Below are 17,944 nucleotides of genomic sequence, written 5' to 3' on the forward strand. Positions count from 1 at the left end.
TGCACCTGAAGTTGTGTTGTGTATGTACACTGTACCATGTTTGGTTTTATAGCTAAGAAAAGGATAATGAGAGTATGAGACGGGGCTCCTAAAGCTGAAAGTGACAAGTACAGGAGCAGCAAAATCCAACGGGCCGGGCCCCCACATCGTTTTCGCACTCCACTCGCAGATCACGGACGAAGAAAAACGTCGCTTCTAAACGAGCGGAGCGGAGCCGCCGCCGCCCGTGACAGGCCCGCATCATGGCACGGGTAGCAGCATTAGGTGAAGCCGACGGAGCAAGCGCCGCCGCCGCCGTTGCCGCGGTGCGGGTGAGCAGGGGCGCCCCGGGGACGTGGAGGCGGGTGCGGAGGGCGGCGCAGGAGGCGGCGGCGCACGCGCTGCTGCTCTGCTTCACCGTCCTCCTCGCCCTCAAGCTCGACGGCATTTTCTTCTCCCGCTCCTGGTGGTGAGCTCACCACTCCAATCCCCTTCCCTACTGCAAATATTCTCGAGTTTGCCAGTTAGCAATAGTTCGAAAGTTGGGTTGGAGGGCGTCCTTTGCCGTGTGTAGTTTAAATCTAGTGTACCTAGTTGTCTGTGGTTTCATTTTGATGAAATGGAACCGGGGAGAAAATCCCTGTGCATCTAAAAAACATCTACTCCCTCCGATTCATATTAGTTGTCGCAAATATGGAGTACTATAGTTATATTTAGCATTCTTATTCCTTTGGTTGGGCACGCTTCTGTTTCTGGACGTTTTATTTAGATTAATAATCACTGAGGAAGACGAGAATAGAATAGGAAATAGCCCACGACCGACCTGTTACTGTTCGAAAGCTGCATTTCAATTTGGCCAGCAGATTGGTGCTTCTATGGTATGGCATCTGGTCTATTGATACTAGTGGTTTGAAAGGGAAAAAAGATGAGTACAACGGGGAAGTAGCACCGTGGTACTTTAAGGGAGAAACGACTGTCCTAACATGCGAGGAACCCTGTCGGCAGGGGCATACCCAAGTTTTCCAATTTTTTCCCCTCGTCTGATGGTGTGCTGCTTGCATCAACTTCTAGTGTTGTACTGCATGGTTACTCATGGCGCATGTGTAAGTGTCCACTGCCCAGAACTCAGTAGAGCCATTGGAGAGGAATTGGGTGGCAACTGGTCGTATAAATCAGGCTCCAGCTATTTTTCAGATTAAAAAATCTGAACTAGTTGCTTTCATATTCACACCCTAATTATACCCAGATGCTTAACAAATCCGCAGGGTGCTTTTCATCCCGTTGTGGTTATTCCATGCTGTTGTTGCTCGGTATAGATTCACATTGCCTTCTCCAGCATTGCCTCAAAGTTACCAGGTGCGTTCGATTCTTTTGGTCCAAATTCATTCTTCCATTCTGAAGTTGAACTTGTTGGCAGCATGCTAATTAGAACATTAGACTTCACAGCGGATTCCATGCCATTCCATTGTTGCCACACCTTTGCTAGTTGCGTTTGAGCTGCTTCTCTGTATTTTCCTGGAAGGTAATAGTGGTGAATCTAAAGCCTAGTATGTATTCTCCAAAAAAACACAATTCAATTATATATGTATTTCTTTATTATCACCTTCCAGCTGAATGTGCGTTTGTCATCTGCAGGTCACGGTGAATCTTTTCTGGATTTAAAGCTCGTATTCCTTCCACTCTTGGCCTTGGAAATCATTACGCTGGTTGACAATTTTAGGTAAGTGGCAATTCCTCAGGGAAAAACTGCAAATGGTTTTTTTATGTATCACTACTGGAAATTACTACTAGATTCTGTCGAAAAGTCAGTGTTTCTCTTTTATGATATTCATTGACGTTTTGAACCCTATACTTTAAACACCTGTATGTCCAATCAACAGTAGCATAGTTACCTTGGTGGGCCCTCACCATCCCTCCAAATCAACATCCCATTAAGGTGGACTCATTTTTTTGGTTAAATACTTAATTGGGGCATGCTATTGATGAGCCCCCACTTAATATCCAGTCAAGATCAGCCACTGTCAGTAATTGTCCATAAGTTAACATCTAGACCATGTGAACTGCCTGGCTATACCAACAAGTGTGCAGATTTATGAACTTAAGTTCCATGCATTGATAAAACAGTTTGGCAAGCATCCATACTGTATTGTTGTAACCTTTGCAGGGTTTGAAAGCAATCTTCTGACTTCCTACCCATGATAATATTTAACCGTGGTGCAAACTGATAGACTTTACTCAACAATACATTTTAATCAACTATAACCCAACCTGTATAGTGTTACTCTCATTGTCTCTTGTATATTTGTTATTTGCTACTGTGTCGCTGAATACCTTTTTGGGATGCAAATTGCCATGCAATTTACTGAAGGTTAATGTGAACAAATGACTAGCTCTTGAGCGAACAAAATTCACCGTTGTCAGGAACTATGTTGTAATAAAGAATACTTCAGCTATCATTTCCACTAGAGTGCATTATGATCATTGTTTGCTGTGCTTCCTATATTTCACTCATTAGGACGTTTGGTGCTCTAATGCCTGGACATGGGGAAACAATCACTGATGAAGAGATTTGGGAGAGGCTTCCTGTAAGAATCCAGAGTACTCTTTGCACCTGCTGTTCCTTAACATTTCGACTGTGTTGGCTTGTTTGTCTACAATTAAATCGAATCAGCAGGACCTATAAGGTTTCGAATATCAATTGTAAACTTTTAACCAAAAATGTTGTTAAAATGTTACCTTTCCCAAAAATGTGATATATCTGTGCTAATTCTAGTTCTATCAAGTAAATATATATTTTGTGGCAAAGGTGTCTCACATGGCTTTTCTTGGAGGCACTTGCACATGAATTTCCCTCTAATCAACTGCACTTCTTACTTGTTATGACTACATCTAGATGTAAACATACTTATATACACATACCGTACTGTATTTTAAGATACTAGATATCAGCAAGGGATGTCCAAAACTCTTGACATTGCTTTAAATCCTTCAATGTTGATTACTAGATGAATTTTATGTAGACTTAACCTTGATCATACTAACAACTTCATATTTCATTAGCACTTCTGGATAGCCATTTCCATGGTATTTCTACTAGCGGCTACTTCACTCATGCTTCTTAAATTATGCGGTAAGCTATACAAATACTATTGAGCATGTTGTAGTTGTGCTGTTGGAAATTATATATTTTCCCCTTGTTTACTATATTACATCGAAATATCTAGCTTATGTATTTTGTTGCTAGATTAGCACCTAAATCTGTGAGGATAACTTGTTTACATGTAGTAGCATTCATAGTCAACCTTGGCTAAGAATTTGAAGCAGTTGTCCATGTACCAGAATACCATAGTAACTTTTTTGGTTTTGAATTGACCAAGTTATATTATACGCCACAGGTGATGCAGTTACTCTGGGGTGGTGGGATTTATTCATTAACTTTGGGTAACAAATACATTTCCTCATTTTAAATCATGCTCTGATTTCATGGGAGAGTTCTTGTTAATTGCTTGATGACATTTTTTTGGCAGAATATCCCAGTGCTTTGCTTTTCTTGTCTGCGCAAGGTGGTCCAATCCCATGGTCGGTATAGAGCCAGTGCTTGGTATAGAAATAAATTATCTCATATGAACAGAGTGTGCAACTCGAATATCAGTGCTCCATTATTCTCCAAAAGGAATTCTGATGTGGAAAACCATGTGGTCTGCAGGATATTGGTGGCCCTGTACTGATAATTCCTATCCTGATTTTTCAAGTTCTTCTATGTATGCGCTTAGAGGTATGCTCAGTTCCATTTTTCTAAATGCTTTGTTTCCTTCAAAATTTACTGGTAGGCACTGTTTTACCATCTTTCTTTGCTTTAACTTATCTTCAGTGTGATACCACATACAAATGTCTAATTTCCGAGCTGACATACCAACATCTATGTATTATGTTCTGCACATAGATTGTGCCTGCCACATGTGAGATGTAAATCCCAGTTTTGTTCTTTGAATGTTCGAGGTGAAAGCCGCTAGTCACCTAGTGTCTGTGAAGGCCAATATGATTACCAACTTATTTATGTTTGTTGAGCTATTCCTCTACCACAGTGACTAGACTAAGTACATTTTATCTCTATATTCTATGCAGGGTACTCCTTCTAATGCACGATTTATCCCAGTTCGAGCTATTTTCTCACCTATACTTCTGCTACAAGTGGTCACTGCAATTATTGCTGTTTGGAGATTCTTTGAAAGGCTTGTTGTTAAATTACAAGATGGCATTACAAGTGAAAGATATATTTCTATCTCATCAAAGATTGATGAGTTGTTTATGCTGGTACAACATGGTTCAAGGTTTTACATGCTCTCTATTTTCATTTTATTACCTCAGGCCTCTTTATTCTGTAAACTGGAACTTGCATATTTATCACTGGAGCTCAGATTGGATTCTCATTTAGTTAATTTCATACTGTTCAGGCTCATTGCGTGGTCCATTGATGAACATAGCAAAGAGGAAGAAGCCCATTTATGCTATACAAATAACATTGGGTATTCACTGCATAATTCTATCTTGTATTCTTGTGTAAACATCACTGCGAGTTAATATAAATATGTGGATCTATTGGTCACCAGTAATTGTATGTAAGTCTATGAGAAGTTAAACATAATTAAGTAAATAATGCCTATGTTGAGGTCACTGCCATCTTAATACAGGACCGCATAACATTTTCTTATTGCGGTAGTGCGCTGCAGAAATGCATCACGGTGCAAAGATAAGGGTCTGCTTGTAGAGTGTCGAGAGAAACAAACAAGATAATCAGTGTCTAAAAGAACTTGCCATGTTGAACCCACAACTGAATATGAAGAATCCTATCTAATGTTTGATGAGCCAAAATCTAAAAGATATTAAAACAAATTTCTTGTTTGAGTACAGTTCAATTGGGAATGATTCAAATATATGAATTTATTCCAACTGCGTGCTCCTTCATTAACCACACAAAAAAATCACCTATACATGTAAAAGCAACAAATCCTGTGTGTTTAGGTATAATAAAGCTAAGCACTCAACATTTAATTATAGATAAAGTAATCACTTGAAAAGCTTTATAAATTCTTCCATTGACTGGTCTTGTTATTTATCGGCACTTTGCAGGTATAGTACATTTTGCAGTTATCCACCAGAGATGGTAAAAGAGATGCCGAAGAAACTTCTTGTCAAAGAGGTTATGTCGTTGTATGCTCTGCACTATCTTATTTGTTTACATGGAGCTAACTAGTCCTGTATACTTTCAGGTACAGAGACTTCAGTTAGCATTAGGAGAGCAAAGCAAAGTGGCAAAGCTTAGCCAACAGCGGTGTGAGAGGCTAAAGAATGTATACATTTCCCGTTTTATTTTCTTTAATGGACCAATACGTACAGCTTAAGAGTATCTATCAGGAGCTCCTCTGAATTGTCGGCGTGCTGCAACTTCTAGCGTTGGCTTTATTTGCATTTTGGAACGATTGGACAGTTTAATCACTTTGTGATATGACTGGGGGAGAATGTTCTCATAATTATAAAGGTTAAAGCATTTTGTGAACTAATACTTGTGATAATTTTTGCGTGAACACAGGAACGGATCTTATGTCGAATTTGCTTCGAGTGGGACATCTGCATTGTTCTGCTTCCATGCCGCCATCATGTTCTATGCGAGTAAGCTTTGTTTATTCACTAGGATATGCTCGCTATGTTTATCAGTCATTAATTTTGAAGTTATGGAAGAAGATATTTGGTGCATATTTTCGCCACATTATGGGTATGCTTTGTTATTTATCTTTGAGCGCAGTTTCAGAGCTTAATTTTTGTTTCTCTTGCAGACCCTGCTCTAACAAGTGCCAGTCATGCCCGATTTGTCGAGTGCCTATTGAGAGCAAGTTACCCGTTAATGATGCAGCAAGTTCAGCTGATCCGTTAAGTGACATAGTTTAGAAGTTCACATGTCGACAGTAGTTCTACAATAGCAACTTCTAGAGTCAGCAAAGACAGAGCACACTGATTCCGAGCAGAGGTAGACAAACTATTTTGGATTTTTGGCCATGAAATTCAAAGGGGAAGGCAGACTATGTCTCGTGTCAGAATGTAGCCCAAGTATATGAAGAGCCGTGCCACACAATTTCTCTTCAGTGATATGACAGGATGGAAGTGCCTGAGTTTTTGGATTCTCGCCCATATATGGCGCCAACATGAATAACCACTCGAATCACTTAACCTGCCCAGTTCTTCAAACAGCTAACATGGGACATGAGGTTGTTTAACTGCTGTTCTTTAGAGTCGAAACATCTTATTCTACTTTGACAAGTTCAACAGTTCGTGCAGCTATGTTGTGACATGTATGCTACCTGGCTAGTTCTTCAAAAATAGTGCTGCTTAATACTAGCTTACAAGGGACTTCAGGTTTATAACTGTTTTTTAGTGTTGAGAAAACGGTTCATCCCTACCTTGACAAGTTTGTCGGTTCTCGTTCTAGAGTGTAGATACACATTTTGTAAACAACCATCTTTTGCTATACCTTCATTGTACATTTATAGATGAGGCAATGCAATCATGTCTAACATCTGCTACCCAGTTTTACCTGAAGTTTCAACTTCACGAAAAGCTTCCATCCCTGGTCCTGTCAAATGATGAGTGGGCATCCATCGCTGGCGCGTGCTTGTCGATCGAGCTCATGCGTCGGCCCTTTCTCCTGCGCGCACCGGGAAGATTGAACTTTGCAGTACGAGAATGGGTGCACAAGTCAACATTTGTGGCTGGCCATGGCCTCTCATCGCTCCCGTCAGGTTGCCATGATTTAGCATGTCCTGTGGCCTACATCGCCCTGTTCTTTGCCATTGCTTTCCAAAAGGTCGCCAATTGCATTGCTCCGCGTGACACAAGGACGGGCTGTTCCACTCGTGTGATGCTTATCCGTGTTTCTTTCATGCATTCAGGTAGGTCGCCTTTGTTCGTTGCTGTAGATTTGCTTTTGCTGCCTCTGTCTTTATGTGATGATGCAGATGGTGCCAGAACGTGACGGCAACCCTTTTGCACCTCCGCAAGCTGGTGGCATCCAATTCAGCAATGTAGCAGTACTACATGTTTTTGTTTGCCTTGACTTGAAGCTTGAGTTCAAGTCAGTCTTCCGGTTAGTCTACTTAACTGCAGCCCTAAGACGCCGAGGATGAAAGGACTTTAGCAGGTGGTTTGAGAATATCACATCCTACTCATAGCTGCAGAGGACTCGGTAATGGATAACATGTAATATCAATCTCTGTCGATTCGATCTGCCACGGTAAACTTAAACAGCGTGAAGCCATTGTCGTTCCCTTACAAGCATGGGAGAAATTTAGTCAGCCATTTACTTTCAGAAGAATTACACCAGTTCCAAAAGGAAAGAGGCCCAATACATGAACTTTTACACTGAACTACTGAAGCAAGGTCGGCTCCAACCAGGAAAGTAAAGAACTCAGTGGAGTTAACAACAAAGCCTCCCCACTATCCTGCTCACAGCCCACGAGCCACTAGAGGGGCCATGCCAAGAAAAAAAACACTGAGGTACTCCACATCATAGATGTCACGCAAAATTCCAAGAAAACACTACATCATAGATGCTACTTCCCCGTCCCAAAATATAAGACGCCTAAGATTAATCAAAAGTCAAACCTTACTACTTTGATAAAAAAGGAAAAAAATATCCATATCTATAATATTGAATGGATACTTTGAGAAAATATATTTTATGGTGAATCTATTGATATTGATTTAGTATTGTAGATGTTTATAATTTTTTTTATAAAATTGATCAAAGTTAGAAGACGTTAACTTTTAACTAACCTTAGGCGCCTTATATTTTGGGACAGAGGAAGTACATGGGTAAAATCATGACACAAAATCTCGTGACACACAATACTGATTACTTCCAACTTAGCATTAATCTGCCTCTCGAACTAAAGTTTTTTTTCAAGGTCACCTATGCACCGACTGCTTCTTGTCAAAAAAAAAGTGAGAAAAATGTCAAGTGAGAGGTCCAAGAGGAAAGAACCTAGAGGTGTGGCTAGTAGCTTCTTGATGTAGCCTCAGGTATGGTGTATGGTGGGCTTGGCACATTGTCGGAGTATACACCCTAGTAGGAGTGTAAACGGATCAGATCGAATTGTATTATGCTCGTGTCTTTTATCATATATTTTTTTACGAATTTATATCGAAGGCGATATTGACCGGTTGTGGATTTGAATGTGGATATACTAGACACATGTGACTTAAATAAAAAATGGCGCAGAATTGGACGCCTAACGAAAATAATCGGATAAATACTCTCATGGGCAAATAACTATAATTCCAACAAAACTTGAGAGGATTTTAACCTTTCATCTTTGCACGAGTTAAGTAGTTAAGAAAATAGAGACACTATTTAGTTTAAAACCTAAGCACCAACGTGATGGTATAAATATAAAATAAATAGTTCAATCATGTGGTAAAAATTTAGAGCTAGACACGCATGCTGGCGAAATGAACTCAGTAACTCAACTATTGACTCTGTGAGATTGGCCTTGGTTTTGACTCGAAAATCGGATTATTCGGTTTAAAACATTTAGATAATCCTACTTAGTTTTCGGATAATCTACATTTGCATGCTACTTTGCTATACCATATCTTATATCGTATTTAGGCACCATTTCAGAATCGAGTATTCTTATCCGCCAGATTTCTTAAAATCGGATATGAATATCTTGAAGCGGATTCGAAAAATTATTGGATCCATTTATACTCTTCACCCTACTAATTAACTATCGATACCCCCAAGTCAGAAAAAGAAAAAACTGTCGATACCCTTCTAAGCTAGCGTTGCCTTAACGACGACTACTCTCTAGATACCCAACTTTGGGGTACAATAACTTTGCACAATTGAGTGTGAATTCGTGGCAAGAGGTGGCGATGGAGGTCCAGGCGCGCGTGCCGTCGTTCGCGTCGATCGATCGGTTCGTCTGCAACTCTCTGTACTACACACGGTACGGTTCGTCTCCTAGCCGCTGCTTTTTTTTTTTTTTTTTTGAACGATCCTAGCCGCTGCTTAGCTTCCACCATCCCTAGCTAACATCTCGGATCTCGGCGCCGTCTGGCGGAGAGAATCGCTCGATCTTCGGTACGCTTTACGTCCAGGCGCATTTCGTAGCTACACCACCGGCCGGCCACACGGATTGTATCAGACGAGGCGCCCGCGCACTAACCGCGCGCAGGTGCAGAGAACCAGATCGTGCGAGAGCTAGCTGCCTCTGGATGCTAACACCACGATTCCACGAAGGTGCATTGAACCCATGTACACAGTACGTACTTGCGACTTTCATGGTAAAGAATCGTTCGCTCTGTTAAGCTATACATAAAAAATGGTGCCTTGCAAAGCAATAGACCTGATGTTGAGGATGGTGTGGTTTGGAGTCTCACTGCTAATAAGAGGTTTTCCACAAAATCGATGTATCAGTGCTTGGAAAACGATCTAGCTGGGGCCAATAGTAAGTGGATTTGGAAGGCGTTTCCCTCTTAATATCAAAATTTTCTTGTGGCAAGTCTTTAGAAATGCTATTCTCACCAGTGATAATTTGAAAAAAGGAAGTGGCAGGGCTCTGAGCTGTGCTCCTTTTGTGGTTGTAAGGAAAATGTCCCACATTTGTTTTTCTCCTGCTCTCATGCGAAAGTTGTGTGGGGTGTGGTAGGCAATGCTCTTAATACTGCAACTTTCCCAAATTCCTTGTGGCAATGTATTACTTGATTTCATGTTTATTTCCCACATGGTAAAAGGTTTCATATGTTGATTTTGGCAGCGGCTTGCTGGGCAATATGGAATGTTCGGAATTTGATAACCTTTGAAAAAAAGGTGGTGAGGTCTCCTATGGTAACCATCTTCTCTATGTGCTCGTTTCTTCGTTATTGGGCAGGTTTATATGGAGCTGATGACGAGATGTTGATCAAAGGGGGTGCTGAGCAGTTGATGTACAAGGCGTCAGAGCTTATGGGGTTCCAGAAAACGATGGCTGGTGATGGAGTGGCGCACTCGGCTTCTGTTGTTCCAGGAAGGTTAATGATCATGGAAGGCTAAAGGGATGTGTGTTGCTGATGCGTGCTACTGTCTTCTTTGTTTTGTGGCTTTTTTGGTTTATCGATGGTTGTGACTGTTGTTGAGAAGACTGGATGTTCTGTAGTAGTTTAGGGGTAGGTTTTTTGCCCCATGGTATGGTCTTGATGCCGAGGCCATGCAGCTCTGGTTTTCCTACCAAAATAATTTCTCTTCTTTCATGTGTTCCTTTGAATTACTGTTGGTGCACATATCTGAAGACATTTGTATTTCCGTCGAGCAATTAATGGAAAGGGGAGAGAAAATCCCAGTTGGAAAAAAATGACCGCGGAGTGGATCGGAATATGCGTGATTTGATGTATGTATAGCTCTTGTTGCTCCGCTTGTTAGAGATGGTAATTTTACCCATGAACACGGGTACCTGCAGGTACTCTAGCCATATAAATTGGGTATGTGCATATTTTGATATCTATAGGTACCACCGGTACCACCCATACCTTACCCATCAATTTATGTGTAGGGCATGTGCACAGAGCGTGACTGAAATATTAGTATGGACCAAATTGTTAACTCTTGGTGGTAGTATACAAATATCCTCAATGGGCCATTATTTAGAAGATCTATGGGTATGATAAAAACAATTTTCACTTTGAGAAGACTTGGCCACCATCCAGGTTGGCCTCCGCCCTCCATGACACGCCACCCGTCCACATAGGTATACACATATCCTATCCATCACGACCTGATATGTGAGCCTTCGAGTTCTTGATCCACCGACCCTTCCCCTCACGCTGACAATGCCCCTCTATATCCACTCCATTCTCTATTTTTTAAGCCCAGCATGCAGGTGGTGGACAAGGAGAACACAATTTTTTTGATGCACCGACGCAAGGTAGACTATGAACTATTGTGTAATATTGATCTACCCAATTAATGATACCCAATAGTAAAAAATTTATATCCACGGATAACATTTTGTATCACGAGTTATATGAATAATATGGGTACGCGGTATGATATTGCTCTAACAGAAGCGGAGCTAAATAAACGGTGGCTAGGGTCCAATCAAACAATAACACAAACCTCTACTCCTTAATTAGTTGCTATTTTTAGCTGGATCACCGGTAACACAGACTTTTTTAGTTGGATCATTCTTTATGCACCGTAGCTATAAGGGATTGTGCCATGGGGCACTGGTGGCAATTGACACCGGCTAATGCACTCTTGTTCCGCCTCCGCCTCTATATCTTGTCTATACCCTATCCATTGTACGTCATCTTACTGCTAGTACATCTACGTGCAAGCATGCATATCCGTTAATTCAGCTGGCAAGGAAGACGGAAAGGGAATTGAAAGAGACAACTCAAAGCTCTCATGCGTTTGTTGTCCACGACAAGCTAAGAACACTGCTACAATAGGGCATCCACTATGCCGTGTGTACATATGTATAGCTCGGCGTGTAGCCGCTTTGCTTTCCATACGTTGCCGTACGTTTTGGGCTTTTGGCCTTCGATCGATCATGTCACTACGGGAGAGACGGCATGTGCCGACGGCCAGCCGATGTGCCGACGGCCAAATGTCGGGGCCGTCGGCACAGAGGCCCTGGTCGACCGGCGACGGAACTGACCGTCGGCACAGGCCGGCCGTCGGCACACTGCCGGCTACACCGACGGTCACCGTCGGCGCAAATCGGACCGTCGGCCACGAAACGTGGCGACCGAAGGTCACCGTCGGCACAGCCACGGCCGTCGGTACACGCGCAGACAGGCGGGCCCAGCCGTTAGGCTGTGACGGCGCCGTCTACAGTGTGCCGACGGTAGCCCACGGCGCAACGGCGGCCGTCGGCACAGGGACCGAAGACCGGGTCCCCCTTCTTCGTGCGGCGACGGTCACCCACGGCACAAACAAGGCCGTCGGCACGGCTATTTTTTTTGTTTTTCCATTTTTTTTTTGCACCAAAGAGATAATTATTAATCCCAATCATTTTTTTTGTTTATTTATTTCTCACTCGCTATTTTGGCGAACCCCTTTGCGGGAAACCTATATATATGTATAAGGGCGGTATAGAACCCCTTCGCCGTAAATCGAACCTCGGAGGGGGTGAATGGCCCACACACGATGCAAAATACTTAAGACCCACACACGATACAAAATACTTAAATAACTAATCTCACACACATACCAAAGCGCTTACAGAACTAGACCCACACACGAACTGAAACAGTACAAAGAACTACACCCACACGGAGGAAGCAAAGCACTTAAAGAAACTACACCCACACACATGAACCAAAACACTTAAAGAACTAGACCCACACACAAACCAAAGCATTTAAAGAACACTCGGGTCGACACATGACCCGCTAGACACACGGACTCGACACACACATATTAATCGGAGAAGTCGAAATCTTCATCCTCGCTGGGGGTGTCCTCTGAAGCGGTGGTTGTGAGGTTCCACAACCACCGTTCATCATTCTCCCCCCATGTCGACGCCTCTCCTTTGGCGTACTCTGCTTCAACCTCGGCCTTCCTCTGCCGCTTTCCCGCCCTCCTCTCTCTCTCCGTACGTCCGCTTCTCCTTCCGGAATGCGCGCGTTGCCTCGACGTCTCCGGGATGGTCTCGCGCGCCACCGTGCCATGAACTGCTCGTCCGCCTCGGTGGTATCAATCCGCCGCCGGCCAGCCCTGTACCGCCGCGCTTCACCCCGTGGAGCGAAGTAGTGGCTCGGTAGAGAGACTCCGAGCTTCCGTCGGAGACCCGACCTCCGGGAAGTTCATTTCGTGGCGCGGCCGGCCAAACCTCCAAGCCGCAACGTCGTAAGCGCGGGCGAGCAGCCTCCTTCGTGTAGAAGGTGCCGAGCCACACACGCGTACCACCGGCGGTGATTTCAGCCGCGAAATTTCCCGCAGGCCGCGAGCGAACGCCGATGAAGCCCGTGTTGCTACGGCGACGAGGAGCCATCTCAGCGGCAGCTCAGCTCGGAGGATTTTTTGGTTCTATTGGATGAGAGAAGTGATGAAGGGAGAAATGTTGTCGGTGTTGTTAGTGGAGAAGCCATGGCTATATATAGGCCGACGAGGGGCCGAAACGGCGGGAAAACATGGCGGGAGAGAATGGGCGGGAAAGGGTGGGCGGGAAAAAAGGGCGGGAGAGAAGCAGCGGGAAAGGGTGGGCGGGAAAAAAGGGCGGGAGAGAAGGAGCGGGAAAGGGTGGGCGGGAAAAAAGGGCGGGAGAGAAGCAGCGGGAAAAGGGTGGGCGGGAAAAAAGGGCGGGAGAGATTCTGCATGTATAGGGGGGAACTCCCTCGGAGGTGAACCGTAGAGAACCTTGGGATCATAGGGTATGATACTTGTTTCCACATGTACCTATGACCTAAGCAAGCTCAAACGTAGGCATACGCCCACCGGGGGACCCCGATGGGATGCGATCAAAGGGGTAGACGGCGCGGTCAACAGAACTAGGGTTTCGTCAGAAATCGAGCATCGGACCTAGGGAATGGCCCCAAAATTTGTGTGTGTCCACATGGCATGCACACAAGTGATTTGAGATGGTTCTATATCCAATGCTACCCCCTCCGGGTGTGCCCGGCTTCTCGGACATGGGGTTCCTACACTTAGGCAGATTCTGCATGTATAGGGGGAACTCCCTCGGAGGTGAACCGGAGAGAACCTTGGGATCATAGGGGATGGTACTTGTTTCCACATGTACCTATGACCTAACCAAGCTCAAACGTAGGCATACGCCCACCGGGGACCCCGATGGGATGCGGTCAAAGGGGTAGACGGCGCGGTCAACGGAACTAGGGTTTCGTCGTAAATCGAGCATCGGACCTAGGGAATGGCCCCAAAATTTGTGTGTGTCCACATGGCATGCACACAAGTGATTTGAGATGGTTCTATATCCAATGCTACCCCCTCCGGGTGTGCCGGCTTCTCGGACATGGGGTTCCTACACTTAGGCGGATTCGCATGTATAGGGGGAACTCCCTCGGAGGTGAACCGGAGAGAACCTTGGGATCATAGGGGATGGTACTTGTTTCCACATGTACCTATGACCTAACCAAGCTCAAACGTAGGCATACGCCCACCGGGGAACCCGATGGGATGCGATCAAAGGGGTAGACGGCGCGGTCAACGGAACTAGGGTTTCGTCGTAAATCGAGCATCGGACCTAGGGAATGGCCCCAAAATTTGTGTGTGTCCACATGGCATGCACAAAAGTGATTTGAGATGGTTCTATATCCAATGCTACCCCTCCGGGTGTGCCCGGCTTCTCGGACATGGGGTTCCTACACTTAGGCAGATTCTGCATGCATGTATAGGGGGGAACTCCCTCGGAGGTGAACCGTAGAGAACCTTGGGATCATAGGGTATGATACTTGTTTCCACATGTACCTATGACCTAAGCAAGCTCAAACGTAGGCATACGCCCACCGGGGACCCCCGATGGGATGCGATCAAAGGGGTAGACGGCGCGGTCAACGGAACTAGGGTTTCGTCGAAATCGAGCATCGGACCTAGGGAATGGCCCCAAAATTTGTGTGTGTCCACATGGCATGCACACAAGTGATTTGAGATGGTTCTATATCCAATGCTACCCCCTCCGGGTGTGCCGGCTTCTCGGACATGGGGTTCCTACACTTAGGCAGATTCTGCATGTATAGGGGGGAACTTCCTCGGAGGTGAACCGGAGAGAACCTTGGGATCATAGGGGATGGTACTTGTTTCCACATGTACCTATGACCTAACCAAGCTCAAACGTAGGCATACGCCCACCGGGGGACCCCGATGGGATGCGATCAAAGGGGTAGACGGCGCGGTCAACGGAACTAGGGTTTCGTCGTAAATCGAGCATCGGACCTAGGGAATGGCCCCAAAATTTGTGTGTGTCCACATGGCATGCAAAAAAGTGATTTGAGATGGTTCTATATCCAATGCTACCCCTCCGGGTGTGCCCGGCTTCTCGGACATGGGGTTCCTACACTTAGGCGGATCTCCGCATGCATGTATAGGGGAACTCCTCGGAGGTGAACCGTAGAGAACCTTGGGATCATAGGGTATGATACTTGTTTCCACATGTACCTATGACCTAAGCAAGCTCAAACGTAGGCATACGCCCACCGGGGGACCCCCGATGGGATGCGATCAAAGGGGTAGACTGGCGCGGTCAACGGAACTAGGGTTTCGTCGTAAATCGAGCATCGGACCTAGGGAATGGCCCCAAAATTTGTGTGTGTCCACATGGCATGCACACAAGTGATTTGAGATGGTTCTATATCCAATGCTACCCCTCCGGGTGTGCCCGGCTTCTCGGACATGGGGTTCCTACACTTAGGCGGATCCGCATGTATAGGGGGAACTCCTCGGAGGTGAACCGGAGAGAACCTTGGGATCATAGGGGATGGTACTTGTTTCCACATGTACCTATGACCTAACCAAGCTCAAACGTAGGCATACGCCCACCGGGGAACCCCGATGGGATGCGATCAAAGGGGTAGACGGCGCGGTCAACGGAACTAGGGTTTCGTCGTAAATCGAGCATCGGACCTAGGGAATGGCCCCAAAATTTGTGTGTGTCCACATGGCATGCACAAAAGTGATTTGAGATGGTTCTATATCCAATGCTACCCCCTCCGGGTGTGCCCGGCTTCTCGGACATGGGGTTCCTACACTTAGGCGGATCTCGCATGCATGTATAGGGGGAACTCCCTCGGAGGTGAACCGTAGAGAACCTTGGGATCATAGGGTATGATACTTGTTTCCACATGTACCTATGACCTAAGCAAGCTCAAACGTAGGCATACGCCCACCGGGGACCCCGATGGGATGCGATCAAAGGGGTAGACGGCGCGGTCAACGGAACTAGGGTTTCGTCGGAAATCGAGCATCGGACCTAGGGAATGGCCCCAAAATTTGTGTGTGTCCACATGGCATGCACACAAGTGATTTGAGATGGTTCTATATCCAATGCTACCCCTCCGGGTGTGCCCGGCTTCTCGGACATGGGGTTCCTACACTTAGGCGGATTCGCATGTATGAGGGGGAACTCCCTCGGAGGTGAACCGGAGAGAACCTTGGGATCATAGGGGATGGTACTTGTTTCCACATGTACCTATGACCTAACCAAGCTCAAACGTAGGCATACGCCCACCGGGGAACCCCGATGGGATGCGATCAAAGGGGTAGACGGCGCGGTCAACAGAACTAGGGTTTCGTCAGAAATCGAGCATCGGACCTAGGGAATGGCCCCAAAATTTGTGTGTGTCCACATGGCATGCACACAAGTGATTTGAGATGGTTCTATATCCAATGCTACCCCCTCCGGGTGTGCCCGGCTTCTCGGACATGGGGTTCCTACACTTAGGCGATTCTCGCATGTATAGGGGGAACTCCCTCGGAGGTGAACCGTAGAGAACCTTGGGATCATAGGGTATGATACTTGTTTCCACATGTACCTATGACCTAAGCAAGCTCAAACGTAGGCATACGCCCACGGGGGACCCCCGATGGGATGCGATCAAAGGGGTAGACGGCGCGGTCAACAGAACTAGGGTTTCGTCAGAAATCGAGCATCGGACCTAGGGAATGGCCCCAAAATTTGTGTGTGTCCACATGGCATGCACACAAGTGATTTGAGATGGTTCTATATCCAATGCTCCCCCTCCGGGTGTGCCGGCTTCTCGGACATGGGGTTCCTACACTTAGGCGGATTCCGCATGTATAGGGGGAACTCCTCGGAGGTGAACCGGAGAGAACCTTGGGATCATAGGGGATGGTACTTGTTTCCACATGTACCTATGACCTAACCAAGCTCAAACGTAGGCATACGCCCACCGGGGGACCCCCGATGGGATGCGATCAAAGGGGTAGACGGCGCGGTCAACGGAGCTAGGGTTTCGTCAGAAATCGAGCATCGGACCTAGGGAATGGCCCCAAAATTTGTGTGTGTCCACATGGCATGCACACAAGTGATTTGAGATGGTTCTATATCCAATGCTACCCCCTCCGGGTGTGCCGGCTTCTCGGACATGGGGTTCCTACACTTAGGCGGATTCGCATGTATAGGGGGAACTCCTCGGAGGTGAACCGGAGAGAACCTTGGGATCATAGGGGATGGTACTTGTTTCCACATGTACCTATGACCTAACCAAGCTCAAACGTAGGCATACGCCCACCGGGGGAACCCGATGGGATGCGATCAAAGGGGTAGACGGCGCGGTCAACAGAACTAGGGTTTCGTCAGAAATCGAGCATCGGACCTAGGGAATGGCCCCAAAATTTGTGTGTGTCCACATGGCATGCACACAAGTGATTTGAGATGGTTCTATATCCAATGCTACCCCCTCCGGGTGTGCCCGGCTTCTCGGACATGGGGTTCCTACACTTAGGCAGATTCTGCATGTATAGGGGGGAACTCCCTCGGAGGTGAACCGTAGAGAACCTTGGGATCATAGGGGATGGTACTTGTTTCCACATGTACCTATGACCTAACCAAGCTCAAACGTAGGCATACGCCCACCGGGGGACCCCCGATGGGATGCAGTCAAAGGGGTAGACGGCGCGGTCAACAGAACTAGGGTTTCGTCAGAAATCGAGCATCGGACCTAGGGAATGGCCCCAAAATTTGTGTGTGTCCACATGGCATGCACACAAGTGATTTGAGATGGTTCTATATCCAATGCTACCCCTCCGGGTGTGCCGGCTTCTCGGACATGGGGTTCCTACACTTAGGCGGATTCCGCATGTATAGGGGGGAACTCCTCGGAGGTGAACCGGAGAGAACCTTGGGATCATAGGGGATGGTACTTGTTTCCACATGTACCTATGACCTAAGCAAGCTCAAACGTAGGCATACGCCCACCGGGGGAACCCCGATGGGATGCAGTCAAAGGGGTAGAC

At 46.0% G+C, this 17,944-nt stretch overlaps 1 protein-coding gene across 1 annotated transcript; it reads left to right on the forward strand.

The window, feature by feature from the left end:
* The first annotated feature begins 242 nt into the window (after positions 1-242).
* On the forward strand, positions 243-6,557 carry LOC124672761. The gene is made up of 15 exons (XM_047208940.1): positions 243-448; positions 1,245-1,335; positions 1,426-1,501; positions 1,615-1,699; positions 2,495-2,564; positions 3,040-3,109; positions 3,375-3,420; positions 3,507-3,558; positions 3,686-3,754; positions 4,105-4,310; positions 4,434-4,505; positions 5,110-5,179; positions 5,250-5,330; positions 5,570-5,649; positions 5,814-6,557. The coding sequence occupies exons 1-15, from the start codon at positions 243-245 to the stop codon at positions 5,923-5,925; spliced, it is 1,386 nt and encodes a 461-aa protein (XP_047064896.1). The 3' UTR covers positions 5,926-6,557.
* Positions 6,558-17,944: the final 11,387 nt, after the last annotated feature.

This window comes from Lolium rigidum, chromosome 7, assembly GCF_022539505.1.
Source record: "Lolium rigidum isolate FL_2022 chromosome 7, APGP_CSIRO_Lrig_0.1, whole genome shotgun sequence".
Taxonomy (NCBI): Eukaryota; Viridiplantae; Streptophyta; class Magnoliopsida; order Poales; family Poaceae; genus Lolium; species Lolium rigidum.